Below are 22,797 nucleotides of genomic sequence, written 5' to 3'. Positions count from 1 at the left end.
GCCCAGACGACAATCCAGTTGTGATTAAATTTACAATACAGCTCATAGGGGTTTTGAGAATATTTGGCCGCACAGCAGAAGTTTGTAATGACTGACTGCTGCTAAGAGTAAATATAGTTAGCAGTGGCTCTCAGAAACATCCTGCAGACAATGTGCTTTGTGTGAAATGACACTTTGCTTTGATTGACTGGCATTGGCAGCTGAAGGTGTGGGTCTTTAAGCAGTGTGAAATATACTGTATCACTGTGCCAAACACTGCAAAGCTTCCTGAGGCCAAGTGCCAAAAGCTCTCACTCACACACATACACATCCTAATTCTCTGCCGCTGGCACAGGAAGAATTACCATTCTTCTTTTTCTTTCCCCATAATCTCCTTAACTCTCTTTCTTTCACCTCCCATCTCTCTGTCCATCAGCCCTGGCGCCAACAGCTGGCCTTACCAAATGTGACATCCATCGTTCCCTCCTCTCTTCTTCCTGTCCTGTTTTACCTCACCTCCTCTAGCCATCATTTGTGTCTGTACTGTCTCAACCCACCTCCACCTGCCCTTTCCTTTCCCTCTTGCCTTCTTTCCCAGCGATTCATCTGTCTTTCATTCCCCCTGACTGGGTCTCTGTGTGTCTTTCTGTCTCGCTCTCCTCCTGTGCCCATTCGTCTTTCTCTTTCTCGCTCTTTTCTGCATTCCCATTTACTGCCAGCCACTGAACCTATTCATCCACTTCTGACACCCTGACTCTCCTCCTGTGTCCCCTTCATTCATCTATCTGTCTTTTATCTATCACTCACAAAACCCGCACAACTGTGTTTATAACATGGAGGAGGCGAGAGGTTTTTACTGTTGGCCATCAGGGGGAATTAGAGTGAGGAATGTCAATGTGCCACAAATAATATTACTGTGCATCAAGAGATTAAATAATATTCAGTGGGTAAACTCTAAAAGTCAGTGTAATTGGCAATTTCCCAGCTGCATTAGTTCATAATGTAAGAATTGCTTACAATGATTCCAAACACCTCTAGATGCATTAATACTTAAGACCAACATAATAAAATACAGCAGATAACTCTGGTATGAACTAGATTTTATTAGTTCTAAGGGATGTCCTTTCAATATCACAACACTTATTTTGAAGGAAAAGTTCAAGTGGACTGTGGGTTCAAGGTAAAGGTCTAGTGTCTAGTCTTCTTTCTATTTGCTCATGTTTTTCTCTCTCCTTCACAGGCGTATATCTCTCTCTCCTGTTTACCCTTCACCTGCTATTCTCCCCCCTATTTCTATTTACTGACCATTAAAACTCAAAGTCGCCTCTACACCAGGCTTTACTGCCACTGTGTTTATAGTACGCTGAAAAAATAAATAATCACAGGCCGCGGGGCAGACTAATAACTGCTTATAAAAGGAGTGACCTTTTAAAAGCACAGGCCAAACACTCTTAATCCCTCTCACAAACACTCACTGTTCCAACTTCAACTAACATTCACGCACGAAAATCCACATAAGAAAAAGGAGCACCCATAAAGAATTTAAAGCGCTGGAGGAGGAGGCAGGAGAGCGATAATAGAGTGAACGGCGGCAAAGATGGAAGGCAAACAATCAGGCGACGCAGCAAAAACAGAGAGCAGAAGAGGTGAGAAGGAACGGATGGCTGAATGATAAGACGTGTGAGATGATATATCATCCTGTAAAATGAAGCCGGAGACAGAAAAGATATCTGTGATAGGAAGAATAAAAGTTAAGAGATGACAGGCTGGGAAGATGGATCGCACTAAGGTGGAGGGCTATAAGAAATAGAGAGAGAAAGCTGAGTGATAGATTGATGACTGGTGAGGAAAAAGGGGCAGATTGGGGTAGAACATTAAGCAGGAGAGGAAGAGAGTTAGAAAGAAAAAAGAAGAAAGAACTATAGGAGAGAAAGAGACCATGGGTAAGTGGAACGATGATGACAAAGACTTAAATGAAGTCAGATGGAGAGAAGAAGAAGAAGAACTGTATTGGAAAGAGTCCTGAGGAGGGAGGGTGAGAGATGGGAGTTGAGTCACATTGTTTCCTCCGCAAGCCATTAGTGATTTAATCACCCTGACATCACTGTGTGTGTATATGTGTGTGATGTGTGTGTGAATCTGTTGGTGGTACCAGATCACCCTGAGCTAGTGCAGTCAGGAACTGGCTCATCTTCCACAGCAGCAGGGATCCATCATGTCAGAACCAAGTTTCTCAATACAGGCCACAGGTTTGAAATGCCCTGCACATCTACAGTATATCTGATAGTAGCAGCATGACTTTATAACTGATAATATCACTAGAAACAAATTGTGACATAACCAATAAACACTTATATCAATATCAGTATCAACTCTTGGTAACACTTATTTTCATCACCTAGAGTCAGCAATGAGCTGTTAAGAGACAAGATGCAAGAAAATTTTCATTTAAACTAAAAGCCCATAAAACCCTTTGGTCCTCAAATTCTAATCCTTAAAAGTCTTATTCAAGCCTTTGCCATGTGTTTGCTTTACATTAAGGGGCAATTGCCTCTTTCTGCAATCTGAATATTCCTCTTATTTGCTGTAAAACCTGACCAGTGTTTCTCTCGTATACTGCAGAGTGCATTTTACTTCATTAGAATGATATTACAATCCCAGCAGTCTGCGACAAACAAAAGGTCACTGCTCTAATCGAATTTAATAATGCCCTCTGCCCAATCTGAGGATAAATTATTGGGCAGTGTGAGGTAATGCAAACAGCATGTCAGCAAAGTTGCATAGGAAGAAGAAACAGCAAACAGACTTTACTTGCCAAAAGTCTGAATTGAAGTTAAATGTGTAAATAAAACAGTTCAAATGTTCAGAAGTACAGAAGAAAGAAAAAGGGAAAAATTAAACTAATAAAAAATTCATATGATTTGAATCTTATATGCATTAAAATATTAAATTGTGAAATATTAATTAGCACCAAAAATGTAAGAAGCACAAACGAGACTACTAGGCAAGATAGAGGAATTAAGCACAGAATGACACCCCTGTCCAATCAGATTACAGTATATGAGTCATGTGACTCAAAAAATTTTATAACAGTGTTTATGAACTGGGAAACAAAAAAACAAAATTTTGGACATTTTAAAAAGGGGAAAAGCAGTTTCTTATTGGCCTTTGCACTGGATATTAAAATATGTACCTGCTAAATTCATTGGAGGCACCGAGCAGATGCAGGGTGCCCTTCATCAGATGGTGTCAGGAGTGAAGAACTAATTAAAAAAGACTTCAACATATGTTTATCTTCATCTATGAAACAACACAAACGCTGGATTTATGGGTCTTTACAAAAACAAGAGCATTAGTGTGTAGCAGAGGCTACAGGGCTTTGCAAACCTACCTAATTTGTTTCTAGGAGCAATCTCAGCATAGTAAAATTAATTTAATGAATTTCTAAGAGGCTTCCATGTGGAAGTCTAACCTCTGACATACATGCAGCAGCTAGTCACTCTGCTGAGAAAGAATTTAAAACCGTGAACAAGCTTGCAGTCAAATTAAACAAACGGCTAACCCACCCTGGAGCTTGTACCCTGGCCTTGTTGGTCAGTGAACCCAGCGCTGAGCCCTTTAATGTGGTTTCATCGTGGAGGGGGGAGGCCCTGAGCTGATGGGGAGCAGGGAGTAGAGGGTGGTACAGTGGATTGAGGCTCCAATCATGGGCATGGAAGGGCAGCAGACTGGCAGCCTGTTGCGGAAGCTCACGGTAGGTCTCCAAGCCATGATTACAGGGTGTGTGCAGTCTCCAGGGGTCTGATCACAGGCATTCGTCAGGGTGTGCATGTGCTTTTATGTGTGGGCACAGGACTGACCGAGGGGTGTGTTTGTGTGAGTGTGTCTGTGCTTGGCAAAGAAAATTGCTGGGACTGCAGGGCTTTAAAAAAAAAAAAAAAAAAAACAGCCTGAGGGGAAGGTGCAGGGCAAAAAAAAAAAAAACAAAAAGAAAGTGGAAGAGGAAGAAAAGTAAAGAGTTACAGGGATGCTAAATGGCAGAACTGTATAAGAAAGAGGAAACAACAACGGGGGAGAGCAGACAGCCAGAAACAGACAGAGGTGGCAGGATTAGCACTTCAAAGCCAAAGCTGCTGTAAGCTGTTCTGCTATTTTATCACTGCAACATCAGCCCTCTAACAATCTACCTGCCTTAACCACCACTGTAAAATCCTTGACTGCAACTTTTACTGTCATAGGCCCACAGATCAATACATGTTTCTATTGTTAAGCAGCAGCCGTGCGAGACAAAGACACTGGGAGGGAGGCAGAGAGAGAGAGAGAGAGAGAGAGAGAGAGAGAGAAAGAGAGTGAGGCACCAGAGGCAGGGGATGAAAAATGGGTTAAAACTGTGTTTAGAGGAAGCCAGACGTGCTCTGTGGCTGTGTGAGGTGCTGTCAGTCGACGTATGGTCTTATGGATAAAAATGTCAATAGGCAAACGACAGACGACGGCTGCCACAGCAGGAACATAATGCACACACACAGAGAAACTCTTCCAAACACACACAGGAAAAGCTCGGCAAGTTGTTAAAAATGTTGACTTAAGCTACTTAACTTTGACTGCTGACATAAGAGCAGATGAAGAGAAAAAGGGTGGCGGGGTTGTATAGAAAAAGAGTCAACGAGGAGGAAGAAGAGGTAGGAAAAAAAAGAGGAGAAGAGGGAGCGTATAAGTGCAAAATGAAAAAGACCAATAGAGGATGGCTTTGTATTTCTCCTGTGTGTCTTTGTTTTTGTTCTTTGACTGTTCTGTTCTTTGTTCTTTATCATCCAGGCTCTTTTTATCTTTTTCTGCCCTTCGTCTTTGTCCCTGCCTCCCTTGCAGACCATGACTATGCTGAAATATGATTTGCTCTTTAATCTTCATAATCCATTTGGCCAATTAATGTTTTCCTTTACTAATTAAAGAACCAACAATAGATGTGTATGTCCCACACTCTCACACTGGTCGATGCGTAGAATCTGTGAATAAATGCGAGGGAAGAGGAATAAGAAATGAAATCACTGGGAGGAGAGAAATAATAGGGGGAGCAATCATTCTCCTCTCAGTATTTAAGCTTTCAGTCCAGACACATGACAGCCAAAAAACAAACCCTTGGAAGAAAATGACAAATCAAAACACAACAAAGTTGCTTTTCTACTCCCATAATTCCCCCCTTTTATTCATGATCTTTCTTTCTTTTCAACATTTCTGTCTCTTACTGTCTCCTCTTTGTTGTGCTTACAATGGGAGGGATCAAAAGTTACTAAGGCAACAAACAGGGAGAAGGAGGAAAAAAAAGAAAACCCTGTCATCCTTACACAGACGCAGGAATCCTGACGTTTTTCAGCAGTAAGATGGGGGAAATGTAGGGAGGCAGAGACACAGGGGGGGGGGGGGGTGAAAGCGTTTATCTGCCTACTTTCAGGCGGCTTTTTGAACCTGAAAGGATGTGGGCTCTGTAGAAGAGAAGGGAGAAGACAGAGGGAAAAATGCAACTGTGTGGAAAAGTGTGGAAATTATCATGAAAAAACTACAAATACCTGCCTTGCAACTGTCACAAAGACGCGGAGTCATTTTGTGCAGTATTACACCGTATACTGTACAGTATATATGCAGGACAATATACAACTAAAGCCTGACTAAATACTGCAAAATTATAATAAGCTGGTTTTAATGATGGAGTTCTCTGTGGTATTTGTGAAAAAGAGACTCTACTGATACGATACATTAATCAACATTTTCATGTTAATTTACAATTGTCCTCATTAAGGTGACAGAAAACAGAAATCCAGTCACTATCAAATTTACGTCCAACTCGTTGCATACACTGTAAATGCTTTGACAAGGTTACCAACACACTGCAATCATGTTTGTAAGGTTATACTTTAAAGTAAAACACAGAAAACAACAGCAAGACCTCAGAATTGTTTGACTGGTCCAGTATATGATCAGAGGCTGTTCCTGGGTTTTCAGGGGATATTTTCTGTTATCAGCTCAGGGCATACATTTGCCCAGCAGGCAGCAGCGTGCACACTAACCAACCAGAATACATGCTGTGTTTGTGACAAACACGCTGTGACAGCTTTAATGTGGGAAATTTACGCCAACATTCTTGAAATAATGTGTTTTTCTACTCCTTGATTGGTTAATTGTACCATTACCTGTGATGCACAGCACTCAGGCTGCTTTATTCTGGTGTCTGCTCAGCCAATCTAGTAAACAACACATGCTCAGACTTTCAACACTCTGACATTGAAGAATAAAATCTAAGCTGCTGTCTGACACCGGTTTAATCTCCATATGATAAACAGTTTATTAAGCAGCGCACTGATAAGCAGGAAGGGCACAATGTGCAGACATACTGATTGTCTGAAGAATGCTAAATTGTGTATGAGAGTGTACAGTATGTGTGCAGGGGGAAGAGGAAGACGTGATGTGACTCCCATTAGGTGAGCAACAAACATGACTGTGGAAATATAATGAGCTGTTGACACACATGCATGCACCTGCAGCAGCAAGCGAGCACACAGACATGAATGCATCCGTATGTATGTATGTGCGCAGAGAGACCCACACTTGAATGCACACACTTTCCACACTGCGCGCACACACGCAGCGCAGAGCTCTCGGGGATTTGGAGTTCAAAGGATGTTTTATTTTAGGAACAGCTTTGGGTTAGTCACCCTACTTTGGTGACAGACGGAGAAACAGGTTGCAAATATCAAACACTCAACAAGCACTGTGACGCGCGCGCACACACCCACCCACACATACGTAAACACACAAACACACGGGCTCACGCGCTCGCTTTTCTCGTATTTCCTCAGCCTCTCTCTTAATTCCAAAAAAACATCTCGCCAAGGGGAGAATGTGTTGTTTCAAACTTACAAGCTGACTTCTCCTTCACCAGCAGCTAATGTATGATCACAGCCCTTCTGACAGCTTTGTCAGAAACACTAAGAAGTTGTGTTTGGGCTTCATTAACACAACACAACATGGCAGGATGCTGGGATTACAAGTAGATAAAAGTCAATATTGTAAAGTGGTAATTCAGCTTATACACTTCAGGGGAGGCTTCACTGAGCTCTATGATCCCATTAGAAAGCAAAAACCTGATTATTCTCCATCAGTGGAAAGATGCCAGTTGAATCATTTTGTTGCTTGCACCGATAACGATTGTGGACCCCACCCCCGCCAGGAGTTGTCCACTCTTATCTTGGCACCTTGAGGCCATGGACTCATTAAAAGGTAACTACATCTCCAATTTTAGTTGGAACCCTGAGTGTAGCACTGTGAGTGAGTCACTGTTTGCACTGTACTGTACTCACTTAAGCTCCAATTCCCATACAGCCTAGTTTCACCAGCAACTCCTAGTTTAAAAGGGATGACTTAGCTAGACTTCAAGGCACGTTGGTTCAGAAGTTATTCTCTCTGGGCCTAAAAACATGAGGAATAGCTTTCCTGGTTTAGCCCTGGCCTCCAGCACTACTGTGGAAATTTTTATTTTTGACTAGGATATGTCCTTTAATTCACACATAAAACTTCTTTCACTTGCACAATATTGCCAAAAATTAGGAGCATCCTCCCTCCTCCCTCCAGTTAATCCAGAATGCTGCAGGAAGAGTCCTGACAGAAACTAGCAAGAGAGATCATATTTCTCCTATATTAGCTTCTCTTCATATGGCTCCATGTAAAATCCACAATAGAATTTAAAATCCTTCTCCCCACATACAAATCCTTCATGATCAAGCTCCTTCATACCTTAACGACCTCATAGTACCATATTATCCCAATAGACCACTTCGCTCTCAGAGTGCAGGTCTACTTGAAGTTCCCAGAGTTTCCAAAAGCAGAATGGGAGGTAGAGCCTTTAGCTATCAAGCTCCTCTCCTGTGGAACCAGCTCCCAGTCTGGGTTCAGGAGGCAGACACCCTCTGTACCTATAAGGTTAAACTTAACTTAAACCCTGAAACATCCCTTAGTTATGCTGCTATAGGCCAAGACTGCCTGAGGACTCCCCCATCATGCACTGAGCTCTCTCCACTCTACTCTGTTCAATCAATTGAGGTTTTATAGTTGTAATGTTTTCTCAGTCTAGGAAATTGTCTTTAATTTGTGTGACATCAGTGTAAAGTCAGGCTTTGGGAAAACATGAGAATGCACAGCAATTGAATATACAGGGGTAATTAAAATGCAGTCTCAATCTTTTAGCACAATAAAATGTTTGTAGTTACTAAGAGCACATCTCACATCTCTGTGAGCACATTTCAATATTAAGTCTGGTCCTGTAATCATTGCAAACTGACTTGACTGGGAGGCACCAATATCTAAAGGGCTAGCAAACAAAATGTTGCTTTCATATCAGCTGCATGAAAGTATGAAACTGTATCTTAAAGCAACGTATTTAGACTTTAAACATATGGCAGGTTGATGTATTGAAACTTTTTGTCCTCCTTTAAGAAATTCCTGACACACACACACACACACACACACACACACACACACACACACAAGGGTAGGGAGCTGAACAGTTTGGTGGCGACACCTGTTTGAAATTTATAATGAGCACACACACACACACGCACACACGCACGCACACACACACACACACACACACGCACACACCCACACGCACAAACGCACACACACACGCTGCTCTCTGTGCCTTGGCTGTGACTGTGCTGAGCTGCAGGTCAGAGGAAGGCTAAGAATAAAATGACCCTGCTGTGCTTATGTCTCTTTCTTACACACATTCACGCTGTTCACTTTGGATCTGACTTCAGCACACACATGCCCTCTGATTAACAAAAACACGAGGAAGATAGAGCTGCAGACAGATAGTGTGAGAGACAGAGAGGCTTTTAGAACCCACTGGTGAACTGGAGAAGGATACATAAAAGAAAAATTAATTGGCTGAACAGAGAGAGAATTCATTATTCTCTGCAGTTCATAATGGGAGTCCAGACAGTGAGTAAATATAGCTTCACAGTGATGTGTGTGTGTTTAGATGTATGTACATTATGTGTGATTCCAGAGTGACACTGAAAAAACATGATTTCAATGGAGAAAATAATATATTGACATTAATGTACTGGCACACATATAGACATTCATTTACTCCCACTCTCCACTGTCTCTCTGCTGCCCTTGCTTCATAATTAAGTCATGAAACACAGACATATTCTCCTCCTTATCCTTCACGCTACATTCCTCACTCTTGCCCTTTTCTCTCTACTGTGTAGAGAGAAATGTGTAGTTAAAGACTGAATATGAAACATTATGCTCTTTGTGGGAATTTATTTCCACTGTTATCCTTGCTTTAAAACGTTTACAAACCAATTTTCATTCTCATTTTGGCATTGATGCACTATTTTCCCCTTGACTTGAACGACCTGGGTGGAGCACCAGACAGTCTTAAATAGGACGATGCACTTTAGGAGAGTATGTGAAATTAAAGACATACCGCTGGGGATTAACAAGAAATAGATTAACAAAATAAGGGTCTTAGTTAAAGCACCAATGCTGCGAGTATTTACAGTATATGAATCAAAAATACACCAACACCCCCCCCCCCTCTCTGAGCCTGGACTCTGGAGATCAGACACACACACACACACACACACAGACACACACACACACACACACACACACACAGTAGTTGTGAAGACAGTTCATTGGCCTTAAGCTTTCCTTTGACCCTAACCCTAAAACCAAGTCCTCAAAAAAAAAAAAAAAAAAGTCCTCACAAGGATGAGAATAAACATGTTCAGACAATCATAGAAAGACGTGTGCACAGACACACACGGTGTGAGCTGTCCATAGTGCTGAAGAAGATGCTAAATACATTGCACACCTTCTATTATGAGGATTTCATTGTTGCGAAACAAGACATGACAGGAGGGGCAAAGAGCAGTAAGGAGTGTGAGATTATTTTGAGTCTCATTAAACCGTCTAGCAGCTGAGAAGAAACTTGGTAAAGTACCTTTAAATACAATTAGAGCATGTGGAATTGCACTCTTCTCTCTTCACTCCCTTTCCTCCTCCTCTCGTCAGTTCAGCTCCAAAGCCTTTCAAAAGGATTTTCTGCAGCACGTTGTTCACCCCCATCCTCCCTTCTCCCAGACAACCGTCCACATTTTACCACTCTACTCTTTTGACACGCTTTTAGAAGATCTGTTTCCAAAAAACTGAATAAATAAGGAATGTTACACATTAATATGAAGCTGTTTTAATGGGGGGAAAATAGACAAAATTACATAAACTAAACTATTATGCATAAGTAAAGAAAGTCATACTGTAAGAGGGACAAGAGAGAATAGACTTATGCTGTGATTCAACTAAATTGCCTTGGCAGTAAAGCCTCTTCCCCTGAATAAAGGGTTAGACAGAGATGGATGGAGAAAATGGGCTTAAATAAGAGAGAGGGTGGGGTGGAGAGGAGGTCAGAAAGAAAAAGTGGAGGAAGATGAAAAGGTGTCAGGTGAGGGGGAGAAGAAAAGTTTGACAGTTTAAACACAAGGTGAAAGACAGAAGGCAGGAAGACACAAATGACGATGATGCGTAGGAGCGAGGGTTAGGGAGGGAGTGGAGATGAGATGGCAGAACAGACGTGAAAAGTAAAGAGGGGAGGGATATTATGAGAGAGTATAGACCTAAGGAGTAGATGAGGGTGAGTGTAAGAGATAATAAAAAAAGAATGATAAATAGAGAGATCAATGGACTGACTGAATGGATGTGTACAGTAGGTCTGACTAATGGATACATTGCTTACATGAAAGTATAAAAGCAAATATCACAGAGAGAAACCTGAAAAGATGAAAGCTCAGATGAGCATTAACAAAAGAAAAGAGAAGATTCAAGAGCCCGAGCATGAAGGATTAAGAGAGACGTGAACAGGGACCAGGGAATCATCAAATTCCTCTCATCCACCTCTAAAACTGAACCTTGGTTATACCATTTCTGCAGATATCTTGCAGCCAAACAACATTCACATTCACTAGTCTAGATGTTGGAATATTTCCATGGATAGTTCAGTTTTGAAGTGAAATTTCTGACTAGTTGGTGGCACAATAAATCCTATTGAACTTGGAGATTAGTGTTGTTAAAAAACTGAACAGGCAGTATGTTCTGTCCTCTTACAAAATAGTATTTTAACTTCCCATGTGTTAAATAAACCTGCAATACACCCAGTGTCTTTTATTTCATTTTTCTAGCATCAAATGTGTCTGTTAGTCTGTGAAATTTGCTGAATCTCTTGTGTAACAACTTGAAAAACTCATTTTGCACACATTTTTACGGCCAATTACATTAGTACTGCTTGCTGAATGTGAATGTAGTGTCCTAATCAAAAGGTGTGTCCAAAGTGATTCCCAGATGCTTCACAAATACAAGTCCTGAGTTGCTGACCCACGTACAGTAGATGAAGAGAAAACTGTTGTTGTTTACTCTTGACCCACAAAGCTGCAATCTCCCGGCTGTAAAACATCTCTATAATCCTCTTGCTGCAACCCACTAACAGAAGTTTCAATTTCAGCAAATCTAATCTTCTGCAGTCTCACATCAGCTTTTATATAGTTTCCTGTACTGACACACCAGCTACAGACTATTACGGCACTACCTGAGGGCAGCCTTGATCCTACACTATATCTCTTATCCCCCACCCCCATCCCCACATGCCTTCCTGACCTCACTTTTAACCAGCAGCAGTGATTATATTATTGATAGTGCATCACACACACACACACACACACACACGCACACACACACACACACACACGCACACACACACATGCACACACATGCACACACACAGTCTACCCTTGTAATGACACTCCTAGAGGCTGCCTCATGTCAGATGGCCAGTTTCTTGTCCATTAAACCATTAACTAAATTCTGGTTCTGGCACACATATACACACTGTTGTACTCTTTGTGGGAACCCTCAGTGATCCATTAGCTCATACCTTTACTTTCTGACCACAGTGCTTTACTTTAACCTAAACGTAATCTTAACCATTAAGTCAGGTCTAAACCAGAGCCATTTAAAGACCAAACATGACCTCGTACTAAAACTAAAATCGGTTCTTACAAGAGTAAAAGTACATCCACACACACGAACACACACACACGCACGCATTCAGACACATCCTGAATCTTCTTAGTCTTTTCCTAAGGGCGAGCAACAGATGACTAGCTTTTGGAGGGCCTTGCCAACATTTGCCTCCAAGCACAAGCACACACAGGAGCACACACAAACACAGTGGAGGTAATTTCATTGCGGTGATGATACTCTTGGACATAAATATACTGACTATCCCCCAATGTCACAACACTTAAGCACTAATCACTGTTCAAGCCTAACCCCAACCCTAACCCTATTTCCATCACTGTCAATCAAACAGGACCTTAAGGAAGTAGGAACCAGCCAAAGTGTCCTCACTTTGCATGAATATCCTGACTCCTTCCAGCTAAAGCTCAAATTGGTCTTCACACAGATAGACATACAAGACCACACACACAAACACACACATACAAAGTTTTATAGGCCCCAGGAGGAGCAGAGGAAACTGCCTTCCCAACCACTTTATGTATTGGTCAATTTAACACTGCTAACATCAGCATATTAAAAATGCATGCGCCCAAGGACGCAAGAGCCATTTTGTGAATGTGTATGTGTGTGCACACGTGTGTGCAGGCATTTTTATGCAGAATGGCCTACCTTGAAGAGTGGCGTTATTACACTGGTGTCTATCTTACAGAGCTATTTATACTGTGAATGTATGTTAAACACTCAATTGACCTACAATGCCATTTGTGAATGGAAGTCAATGACACAGAAAGAAAACAGAGACGGAAGAAGATGTCACTCATGGGCCAAAAATACGTCCTCCATATTTTGGCAACACAAAAAAAAAACCCATCTTCCTGAGAAACTGTAAGAAATGTAGCAGGATTTTCGGAGAGTCTCACAGTGGTCACCACTGCCACAACATAATGACAGCTTCAATAACAAAACCATCCTAGTAGCCTGACAGTGAGGGAGGGTGTAATAAGTATCGAACAGCTTGTACTGAAAGACGCTGACAGTTGAGACGTGTCCTGCTCAGTTATAGCACAGACTGACTTGACTCAGATATTGGAAAGTATTCAGTCTTTGTATTGGAAATGGGAAGGTGCAACATCCCCTGACATTGTGGAGGGATTCAAACAGTTACTGACAACAGGCCATTACTCACATGGTCTCATCGTTCTGAAACTCCAGCTTGCCAGCAGCTAGTTCGTAGTCCTCCCCTCCTTTAGCCGTGCCATCCACAGTTCGATAGGGAACAGCTACCAGGCCTCGGGCTCCTGACGTCCTGAGCACCTTCACCTCCATCACACCTACGCTCTCGCTCACCCTCTGACTGGCACTCTCAAAGGTAAAGATACCTGAGAACAGAAGAAAAGACATTAGACGACAGAAACAGTGGAAAGACATGAAAGATGAGGTTGATGACACCTACGCACTCACTCACTCGCTCTCCATGGTGTACTCTATACTGTACATAGGGAGAAGATAATAGAATGCCACCCACGGGCTCCCGATAAAAGATAATGGGCAAGGTAAACACCCACTCACTGATCCTCCCACACTTTAATTCTCTTTGGATGTTATCAAAGTCCTGTAAATGAGAGTGTGGCGACTGAGTGGAGTGGGACTTGGCCCTTTTATTACAGTTCTGTGTTTGGAAGATTTCAGATAATAAGGTCTGGCTGGTTCACTTTTGTGGAAAAGTGCTCGGTGCTCCCCATATATAAGGACTCAGTGAACAGGTGGACCTTTTCTTTCTGTGCATTTCCATGCAGTACGTACTGTTGCACAGCACCTGGATTCAAATCCGAGCTATAGCAAAACCATGCATATGTCTTTAAAATGTATTTATTATGAAGAAGCGTAAACTGACAGAGCTGGTTCTTTACATCTGCTGTGTGCATTTGTCTCCTTTGCTTTTAGTTGTGTACTCACATCTCAGTTAAACTTTAACCAAAAAACCTTGTTAGATACAGTAAAGAATGAATCAGGTATTCCTACCTGCGTGATCGTCATCGTAGATGGTGACTGTGGCCGTGTGGTTGTCCCCCAGCACGGCTTTGGGTGTGGCACTAGCATCCAGAGGGGCAGTGCCGATCTCAGGATAGCCGACCACTCGAGGGTTACTGAGATGGACGTAGAAATACTCATCTTCCTCAAAGATGTCGTCATCAATAACTCCAACTGTGATCTCTGTTAAAAGAAGTGTGTGTCGCCTTAACGGTGTCAGCCTGTGTGCAATTCCAATTTTCAATTTTACAGTATCAGCAACCTCTAATATTTGAGCCTCAGCCTCAATGACATGTGTTTTGAAAATATGTCATAAGTTATTGCAGTGACTGTTGTTTTTACCTTTAAGGGTCTCTCCTGGCTTAAACAGCAGCGTTCCCTCCACAAACTCATAATCCGAACCTGCGTTTGCCGTACCGTCCTCTGTGCGATAATCCACCTGGGGGGGGTATAAGAACACAGAGAGACGGGAAGGGGGGTGAGACGAAGGGGAGAGAGGGAGAGCGCGCAGAGCCGTCAAAGATGAAACAGGAGTGAACAGATATGAAAAGGGCAGATAAACACAAAGGGAGAGAAGAGAGAAGAGGAGAAAGAGGACAGCAAAGAAACAGAGGAGAGGCATTTGGAGAGATGAGAACAGAGGGTGAGAGAGAACAGAAAAACAGCTTCATTAAACTGAACCCTCTGGTCAGATACAGTCCGATAATAAGACTTTGAAGATAGTATGACAAAACTTTCTCTGTATCCTCTCCTTTCTCTTTGTCCTCTCTCCATTTGCCCACTTTATTAACCCCTTCCATCCCACACACAGCTTTACATACATTACTTTTATAGTCAGATAACAGTATCAGATTCTTGGTGTACACTGTGAAACTGATTTCATCTGTGTTTGTAAGCAAAGCAGAATCAGTGAGTCAGTGTTGGTGGTTCTAGTGTTGCAGTGTCATTCTCATGACTTGGATCTATTATTAGCTCTTCATGAAATGTATGAAAGTGACACAGCTGTGTAAGTGACACTTATTTTTGAATGTCTCCATTAAACTAGCTGATACTGCTGGGACTGCTGTATACTGCGGCCTGATAACATTTAGTAAATAATATTGTTTGGCTGGGGCTGAAATTTTCACTGTATGTTCAAATGAGTGAGAGAGCAGTGTAGATTTCTTCCACAGGGCAAAATCAGCCTTCAGCCATGCCGTCAGCACGCTGCTACAGAAAACACTCATGCGTCACAGCTCTATGTGTACACAAGGAGAAGAACACAGCTTTGTAAAACCCCACTAGTAATAACGAGCAGATCAGATATCATTTCACTGAGACAGACTCTCTGCGGGAGACTTGGAAGAAAACCTCTATTTCAGAGTATCTGGCCTCCGCTAAGCCCCAGATCACTGAACCTTTGCAAAAGCTTATATGTTTTCTTTGAGTTGCACCCTGAGCTGAAATCTAAAAATCTGAAAAGCGTTTTCTATTGTGTCTCCCGCTTCTCCTCAATTCTCCTCTCATCACCCACTTCTATCCCTTCGCCAGCATCCAAACAAAAAGAGAACAAGCATGCTCAAAGCCTCTGGAGGTGAGAACATCAACAGTAAAATCAGACTAAGTCTAGGAAATGTGCCAAAGATATGAAAGAGTTCAGTCCAGAGAGAAGATTTGTTTCCTCTGGTATCAGCTTCTTTTCTGAGTTTTCGTTGGCTGCTTTCCCTGGTCCACACACACTTTATTTACTTCACTTTAATTCCTGTTTTCTGAACAATCTAAAGTCTATTGTTTTTATTCTACACACACCTTAACAGTAATTCCAGGGTCTCCTCCATGTCTGCCAACGGTTAGTTTCAGTGAGCCGCAGTTTTCGAAACACTGGTACAAAGATGGTTGAAACTCTATCCTGACGGTGTGGGGGTCGTCCTCCTGGGCCTGGGTCTCATGGCTGCTCACCACCTGGAAACAAACACACACACAGCGTCAGGTGCAATGTGTCCTCCTACTCTGAATTTCATGCTAAATGCAGATGGGGTTGGGTATCTCACTTTGCGAGCCTGGTCGGCAGCGTGCTTCTTGAGGATGTTGCCTGCTCCGATCATCATCCTGGTTGCTTGGATACGGTAGAACGCTCTGCTCTTCTGCTGCTGCATCAGGACCTAAAAAAAACAAAGTGAACTGATTAACAGTGTCTTTTTTTTCTTATCTATCATGGTCATGTAAAACGTTTGTTTCACATTTTTATGGTCTTAAGTTTAGAAAAGCTTTTACATTAAAGCAGACTGAAAGTCCCTCGAGAAATTCTTTCAAAGGCTCCACAGGGAGGTGGTTCTTTTAGCTGCTAACTTCAGATCTAATGAGCCTTATCATTCCATATTAAGTGATTTCAATATAAATTTTGTGATGAAAAACAATCCTAACCACGAAAGTCCAAATCCCCTGACCACTAAGTAAAAAAAACACTATTTCATTTTTTGTTCAGTGATTCATTATGACCACAAGAACCTTAATTTATGCAGCTGAGTTTCATCTGTAGGGTAGCTGTCATTCTTGTTTACAGCACAAGGCTGAGTGACTAGCTGCTGGGGAAGGGAGGTGTGAATGCAAACAAACATCTGGGAGTTGCCCAGTGCACCTTTGCCTGCCAAACTCCTTTACTTCTCTCTTTCTCTACCAAAAAACAAAGACCACAAAACGAGTTGGAGGGGCAGCAGGGGAAGGAAGAGGGGAAGTAGAAAAAGGGAGAGCAGCGGAGGCTTGGACAGCTTCTGCAGTTCAGGATTAACAAGTGAAATGTGTGTACTAGATAAAACTGAAGAATCAATGTACCAGCTTGTTGATTACTATTCATTAAATAAACATTTGTTTACATTCTGACATTTACTTTGGTACATATCACAACAAAGTAGTAGGTGAATGACAACCATCTAGTAGCAGCTTCTTTTGTTCATTCACTAGGGATGAGAACAGACTCTGGGTAATGCAATGACAAATGCCAAATTTAACCAAAAGCTACATTTAGAAGTACAGTCCTAAAATATCAATAAACGAATTTCAACACTAAACTGCACCCAAAAATCTTATCTCAAGGTCTAGAATTGAAGTTTAGAACAGTGTTTCAAAGTCTTCTCATAGCATGAACTCAATGAAAAAAAAAAAAAAAAAATGGACCTTGAGTTAAAATTCTTTCATCATGCTACAGTACAACCTCCCAGCTCACACATCTAATGCTCTTGTAACTTACCGGGCAAAAAATGACCTGGACGGCAGAGAGGTTGCATTTTACAGTGTTGTCAGTCAAGTCAATCGGCACCTTCCTCTGTGCAGACTAGTGGTTTAGTCAGCATACAACATTACATGAGAAGTGTCCTGAAAAACTACATTCTTCTCTGTGCTAGAGAATTAGACACCCACTCCATAACTTCTCCATACTTGTCTTATATTTGGTGTGGGTTTTGTGTTTGGCTGTCCGTAAAGGCAGTGGAAAGGTTCATTTATTTATCAGTACGGAAGATGCTCTGGAACATTTTGTATAACAGCTGTGTGGTGTCACCTACAGGAACTGTCCTACCTGCTCTCACCTCAGACACCTTGTTCACACCTGAAAGTGTTACAGTGTCACCTCCAGCACAATGTCACTGACAGCAATTGCATATGAAATGTGCCGCATGAAGCTGTGTGTGTGTGTGTGTGTGTGTGTGTGTGTGTTACTGTTTAAATGTGTTCGGTGTAGAAAAGCTCAGAAAATGAGTTGGGAGGCTTTAAGTCAAAACTTTACAGAGCAAAGTAGAGAAGAGAAGTGAAGCCAGAGAAAGCCAGTCGAAAGAAATGGTGCACTGTGCTATTTTAGGCAATTTAGCTGCTTCATTTATGCTTCAGCAGCTGCTTGGCCACTAACATCCAAGTATATTCATACAGGTGTACTCACACTTTATGATCTCACACTTCACCTGACTCATCTTAACAGTTTGTGCTGCTACAGCTGCCTCAGCTGCCCAGCTAAATTGGTAGCATACTTTTAAAAACTGACACTTATTATTTTTATAATCTTTTACACAAACAGAAAAGATAAAAATGTGTGGCTTTAGACGGAGATATGTGGTGTAACCATAGCCCTTTCTTCACACAGATTCACATAAAACCACAACAACAACAGACTGAGCGCACAAATGTTAATTATAGAGTTTTGATTATTGAGCACAGCCAGTTTCTGGTTTTCATGCTAAAAACTAAATGAATCACTGCTCAGGCCTAGCTCCATGCTAAACATGCTACTATCACTGATTTATGGATTTATTGATTTTTACTCTTGGCAGAAAAAGCAAATAATAAAATGGGTTTTTTCCCCAAATGTCAAACTACTTCTAATAAAATGCTGTACATACTGAGTATTAATAAACTGACAAACTTACATACAGTAGCTATAATTTGTTTGTGTGTTTATGTGTGCGCACTTTTCAGCCCATTCCTCCTAACCTGATAATTAGCCATCTCTATCAGCTGCTCCATGTCTTTGTCCGGGTGCCTCTGCTTCAGCTCCTTCAGTGTCCTTGCCATGTCCCTCCTGGCCTCGTCCTCTTCGTCCTTCGCTCCTCCTTCTTCCATCATACCACCATCCATCCCGCTGTGACAGTTCAATGCCATCTGTCCATCCAGCTCCAGCATGTCCATTTTGGTGAACCCACCCAGACCCAGCCCTCCTCCCCCTCCTACATCCATGCCTCCTATTCCCCCGTCTGCCCCTCCTTCAGTCTCAATGATGATGCCGCGGTTCTTGTCGGCACGGTAACGCTTGCGGACGTACTTATAGAAGAGGAGGCGGCGGTCGGCCACCCAGGCCTGGACCACGCAGAGGGGAAAGCAGAGGAAGGTCAGCACTGCCTCCCACACCTGAAGAAGAGAGGAGACAGGATTAACACTTTTCGCTTCCTTGCCTTCCCAGCATCCCGTGTTTCTTTTTTTTTTAAATCAAATTCTCCACACTTCAATTTCTTTCCATCCTCACCTCCACTTCTCCAGGCGAGAAGACGCTCAGAATTAGGTAGAGCCAGATGTAGGCAAAGATACTCCATGCCGCCGTGACGAAAAACACCCGAAGGTGTTTGATTTTGCGCGTCTCCCCATCAGGAACCACATAGACACACAGGGCGATGATGATGAACATGTTGAAGGCAGCACTGCCCACAATGGTGCTAGGACCCAGAGAGCCGGCCTCGAAATTGTGGCCGCACACCTATAGGAGGGGTGAAAATCAGATTACTGTGTTCTCATTACATTCAGGATCAGATAATCTAATGTGTTACAACCCAGCTCATAATGCACTGACCTCAATAACAGACAGCAGTATCTCGGGGGCACTAGAACCCAAGGCCATTAGAGTGAGATTAGAAACAGTCTCATTCCAGATCCTGACCGTGGCCGTGGTGGTCTCACCATTCGGCTTCTTTATGGTAATCTCCTTCTCCTGGGAGGTTATGACCTGGAGAGAAGAGAAGAAGACAGAATAAAACTTAAGAAAAAAAAGAAAAGCAGAAGTACTAAAGGGAAAGTGAGTAAGTGAAAAATGAAAGGTGCGATGAGGCAAAAGACAAGTAAACAAACCTTAAAGAGGCACCAAAATTAAAGGAAACCCAACAAAAAGCTATTTGTCATTTGTATTGGTGTCAAACTTGTGTCACATTAAATAAGATCCAGCGTATTTTCCAAAAACTGATTATAAGAGGTCGTACCTAATAATAAGTGTGTGGTTATTCATGCGTTTCCTACCTCTATAGACGACATAAATCGGTCCGCTATAATGCTCATGCCCAGGAACATATAGATGAGTGCTACGAAGTAAACAATGGCCCGTGCCACTTTGTCCCCTACGGACGGGTTCTGAGGGTTCCACACAGGCAGGACCACTCCTGAAATTGATAATAAAACAGAGTTTTGCAGAAAAGCTCACAAGCAATTTTTGGTTGCAACAATTTTGTGTAATACTGTAATTCTTTGACAGTGAGCATTTTATAAGAGCTCAGTGGCAGTAGAACCTGGTTAAGGATTATAATATGTGGGAGATCCACCTCATGGTCACATTTCATTCTGCTAAAACTTATGGAAATGGGTCGATGTGTAGTTTCGGGGGAGTAAGGCGGCATAATCACCTGATAACTCATGAATAGTGCTTTTTTACTAGGAGGAAATGAAACACCATCACCTTGGTGTGCTGTGGGGTTCCTGCTGTTTTATTTTCCTAGGTATTCTATGAATATTCTGCTGACTTTTACTAATGCATTTGCACCTGGCAAATAAATCTTTTTTCTGTTATTTGCAAAGCCTGCAGTAAATGCCAGGAGGTTATGCTCTTTCAAAATTAAGGAATCCATAGACTAATGTATTGGTACTACAAAATGTGCACAATAAATTTTATGGAGTTTAGCGGTGGACTTCTATCACATTATTTTAGATTATGATAAAGAAAAAAAATAGCTTTGTAAAAATAGTATAAGAATATGAATTGCATACGGATTTAATATATATATATATATATATATATTCTGCCTCCATTATAAAAATGACTGACACATTTCATGCTTAATTACGGTTTATAACATACAGAGAAATGACATATTATGCTGTGTTTTGTCTGAAATCTGCTGGATGACAATAGTGAACATTTAATTAAAACTTCGTGTGTAGCTGTGATAAAAATTTCACAATATAACCCTTTCCCTTTTGAACAACTGCATCACTGAAGAACTGCAATACATCCTGTCATCATGTTAATCCCTCTGACTAAATTGCTGCGTCCATGTATACAAAAAGCCCACCTTCCTGACAGGTGTCTCCAACAGCTGAGCAGTTTTTCTCTGATGAACTTGCATGGACCGATTCAGGACATGACAGGAGCAGAAAAGAAGAGAGGAAGAAGAAGCAGAGCGGGGTGAGAGAGGATCGAGGCACAGCCATGACTGCTGGACCCATTTCTGCTGCTGCAGCCAGGACTTCGCTGGGCTCTACTGGGCCCTACTGGAACGGCTCAGTGCAGGATGACGTGCAAATCCTGGGGTTAAACAGAGAAAAGGTACAGACATAAGAAGAGTGGTTATTCTACCTTTCAGTCAAGTCATTAAATGAACTCTCCCATGAACCATTTCCTCTGGTTTTAATAGTCTTACCAAGAAACCCCCTTCTGTTGCTTTTAAATAATCTCAAGTGATTTATTTTAAGGATGCTGAAAGTGGCAGAAATAAACATCCCTGGCTTTTATGGTCTAAAATCAAAACATTGTATTTGTAGCTAAGGGAACGTTCGATTTGTAAGAACTCAATATAACGCAGCTGCAAAGTGCTTTAAGGCGGATTAACACATCAAATGACATGAAAAAACAATAAAATCCACAATAAAGCACGCCAGAAAAAGCTCCACAGATGATCCGACAGCCATCATGAGGTAGACTGCCCTTAGATTAAGCAGCACTCTTGAAATCAGTTGTGGTAACAGATAACCAATGTAAAAATGTCTCTGGGTTGATTTAGCCTCCACTGAAGCTAACTGGACTCATGGCTCTCACTGCCAAGGCACAGTTGCTATGAATTCCAGAGGTGATACGTTTTCACAATTGAGAAAAGGATCTTTATGTTTCCCATATCTCGCATGTGTGTGCAGCCGGATATAAATGCTGTTCTGTGCTCCTGATGTTCGCCAGTAAAAATAGGCTGAGCTGAGAGCAAGAAGTAAACAGCAGTGATATAACAGCTATATGTTTCCATGTCGAGGAGGCAAAGTGGCTTTTCAGAGTTTATATGCTGTGAGTGAAAAAAGGACCAAAACAGGAAAAAAAAAAAAAAAAAACAAAGAGGGAAAACAGAAACAGTTTGAACTGGAAGTGTGAGGTCAAACCAATGCAAACACACAGCAAACAGTGGAACAGAAACGTACACACGGAACTCATAGATACACAAATGGCCTTGTAGTACATAAGTTGCTGACTTTGTACTCAATACACGCACGCGCGCGCACACGCACACGCGCACACACACACGCACACACACACACACACACGCACACACACACCCGCACACACACACACCACAATCAGGGTTAGTCAGCCTTGGACAAAAAATTGCTGACCCTGTTTACACACAAACACTTATGCGTGCACTAACACACCTATACACAAATAACTGCAGTTCGTCATTTGTGGTGACATTAGCAGGGAGCTGCTGACCCCGTCATCATCTGTCTTCCAGGGTCTCGCTGCTCTGACAATAACCTGTCACTTCAATATTCATCTCGCTTCTCTCCGCTGCTGTCTGTCCTGCTGCTTCCTTCCCACTCTCTTCTGTCCTTCTCTTTCTTTGTAGTGAAACTGTAGACTTCTGCATCACATTTTAGCTTTGTGTCACAAAAGTGATCTTTTTTCAATAAGGGAAGAAACTTGAACTTTCACACACAGGATGCAATTTTAAAAACCTTCTCAAATCTTCTTACAAATGTGTTTGGACACATTTACACACCCTTAACACTCGTCTCATCCCCACTAATTGTCCACATATGTGCATAAGTTATTATCCGGTAGTTCACAGTCTCTCTCCCTCTCTCTCTCTCTCTCTCTCCACCTACATGTGTGCTCATCACTTCACATTTCTAGCACCTCTCCATATCCCCCGCTCGCTCTCTCTTTTCACATCTCTGCTCGATCCAGCCTCATCGCTCCATTTATGGCATCCTCACTCGTAAACAAATCCT

The 22,797-nt window shown here is 42.1% G+C and overlaps 1 protein-coding gene across 4 annotated transcripts in view; it reads right to left on the bottom strand.

The window, feature by feature from the left end:
- slc8a4b (solute carrier family 8 member 4b) overlaps positions 1–22,797 on the bottom strand; it is an 88,797-nt gene that overhangs the window by 21,205 nt on the left and 44,795 nt on the right. For all 4 annotated transcript variants that reach the window (XR_003296204.1, XM_026315896.1, XM_026315886.1 and 1 more), the window contains exons 2-11: positions 20,877–21,109; positions 19,831–19,970; positions 19,391–19,543; positions 19,070–19,297; positions 18,541–18,954; positions 16,113–16,223; positions 15,871–16,023; positions 14,425–14,521; positions 14,074–14,265; positions 13,238–13,430 (exon numbers count right to left, since the gene is read on the bottom strand). Coding sequence is in view for 3 of the 4 variants with exons in the window: in XM_026315896.1 (XP_026171681.1) it covers positions 13,238–13,430; positions 14,074–14,265; positions 14,425–14,521; positions 15,871–16,023; positions 16,113–16,223; positions 18,541–18,954; positions 19,070–19,297; positions 19,391–19,543; positions 19,831–19,970; positions 20,877–21,030 (1,835 nt within the window). In the remaining variant the exon portion in view is untranslated. The remainder of the gene's footprint in view (positions 1–13,237; positions 13,431–14,073; positions 14,266–14,424; positions 14,522–15,870; positions 16,024–16,112; positions 16,224–18,540; positions 18,955–19,069; positions 19,298–19,390; positions 19,544–19,830; positions 19,971–20,876; positions 21,110–22,797) is intronic.

The sequence above is a fragment of the Mastacembelus armatus genome, chromosome 18 (assembly GCF_900324485.2).
Source record: "Mastacembelus armatus chromosome 18, fMasArm1.2, whole genome shotgun sequence".
NCBI classification, from domain to species: Eukaryota; Metazoa; Chordata; class Actinopteri; order Synbranchiformes; family Mastacembelidae; genus Mastacembelus; species Mastacembelus armatus.
This window is presented reverse-complemented; position numbering and strand designations above follow the sequence as displayed.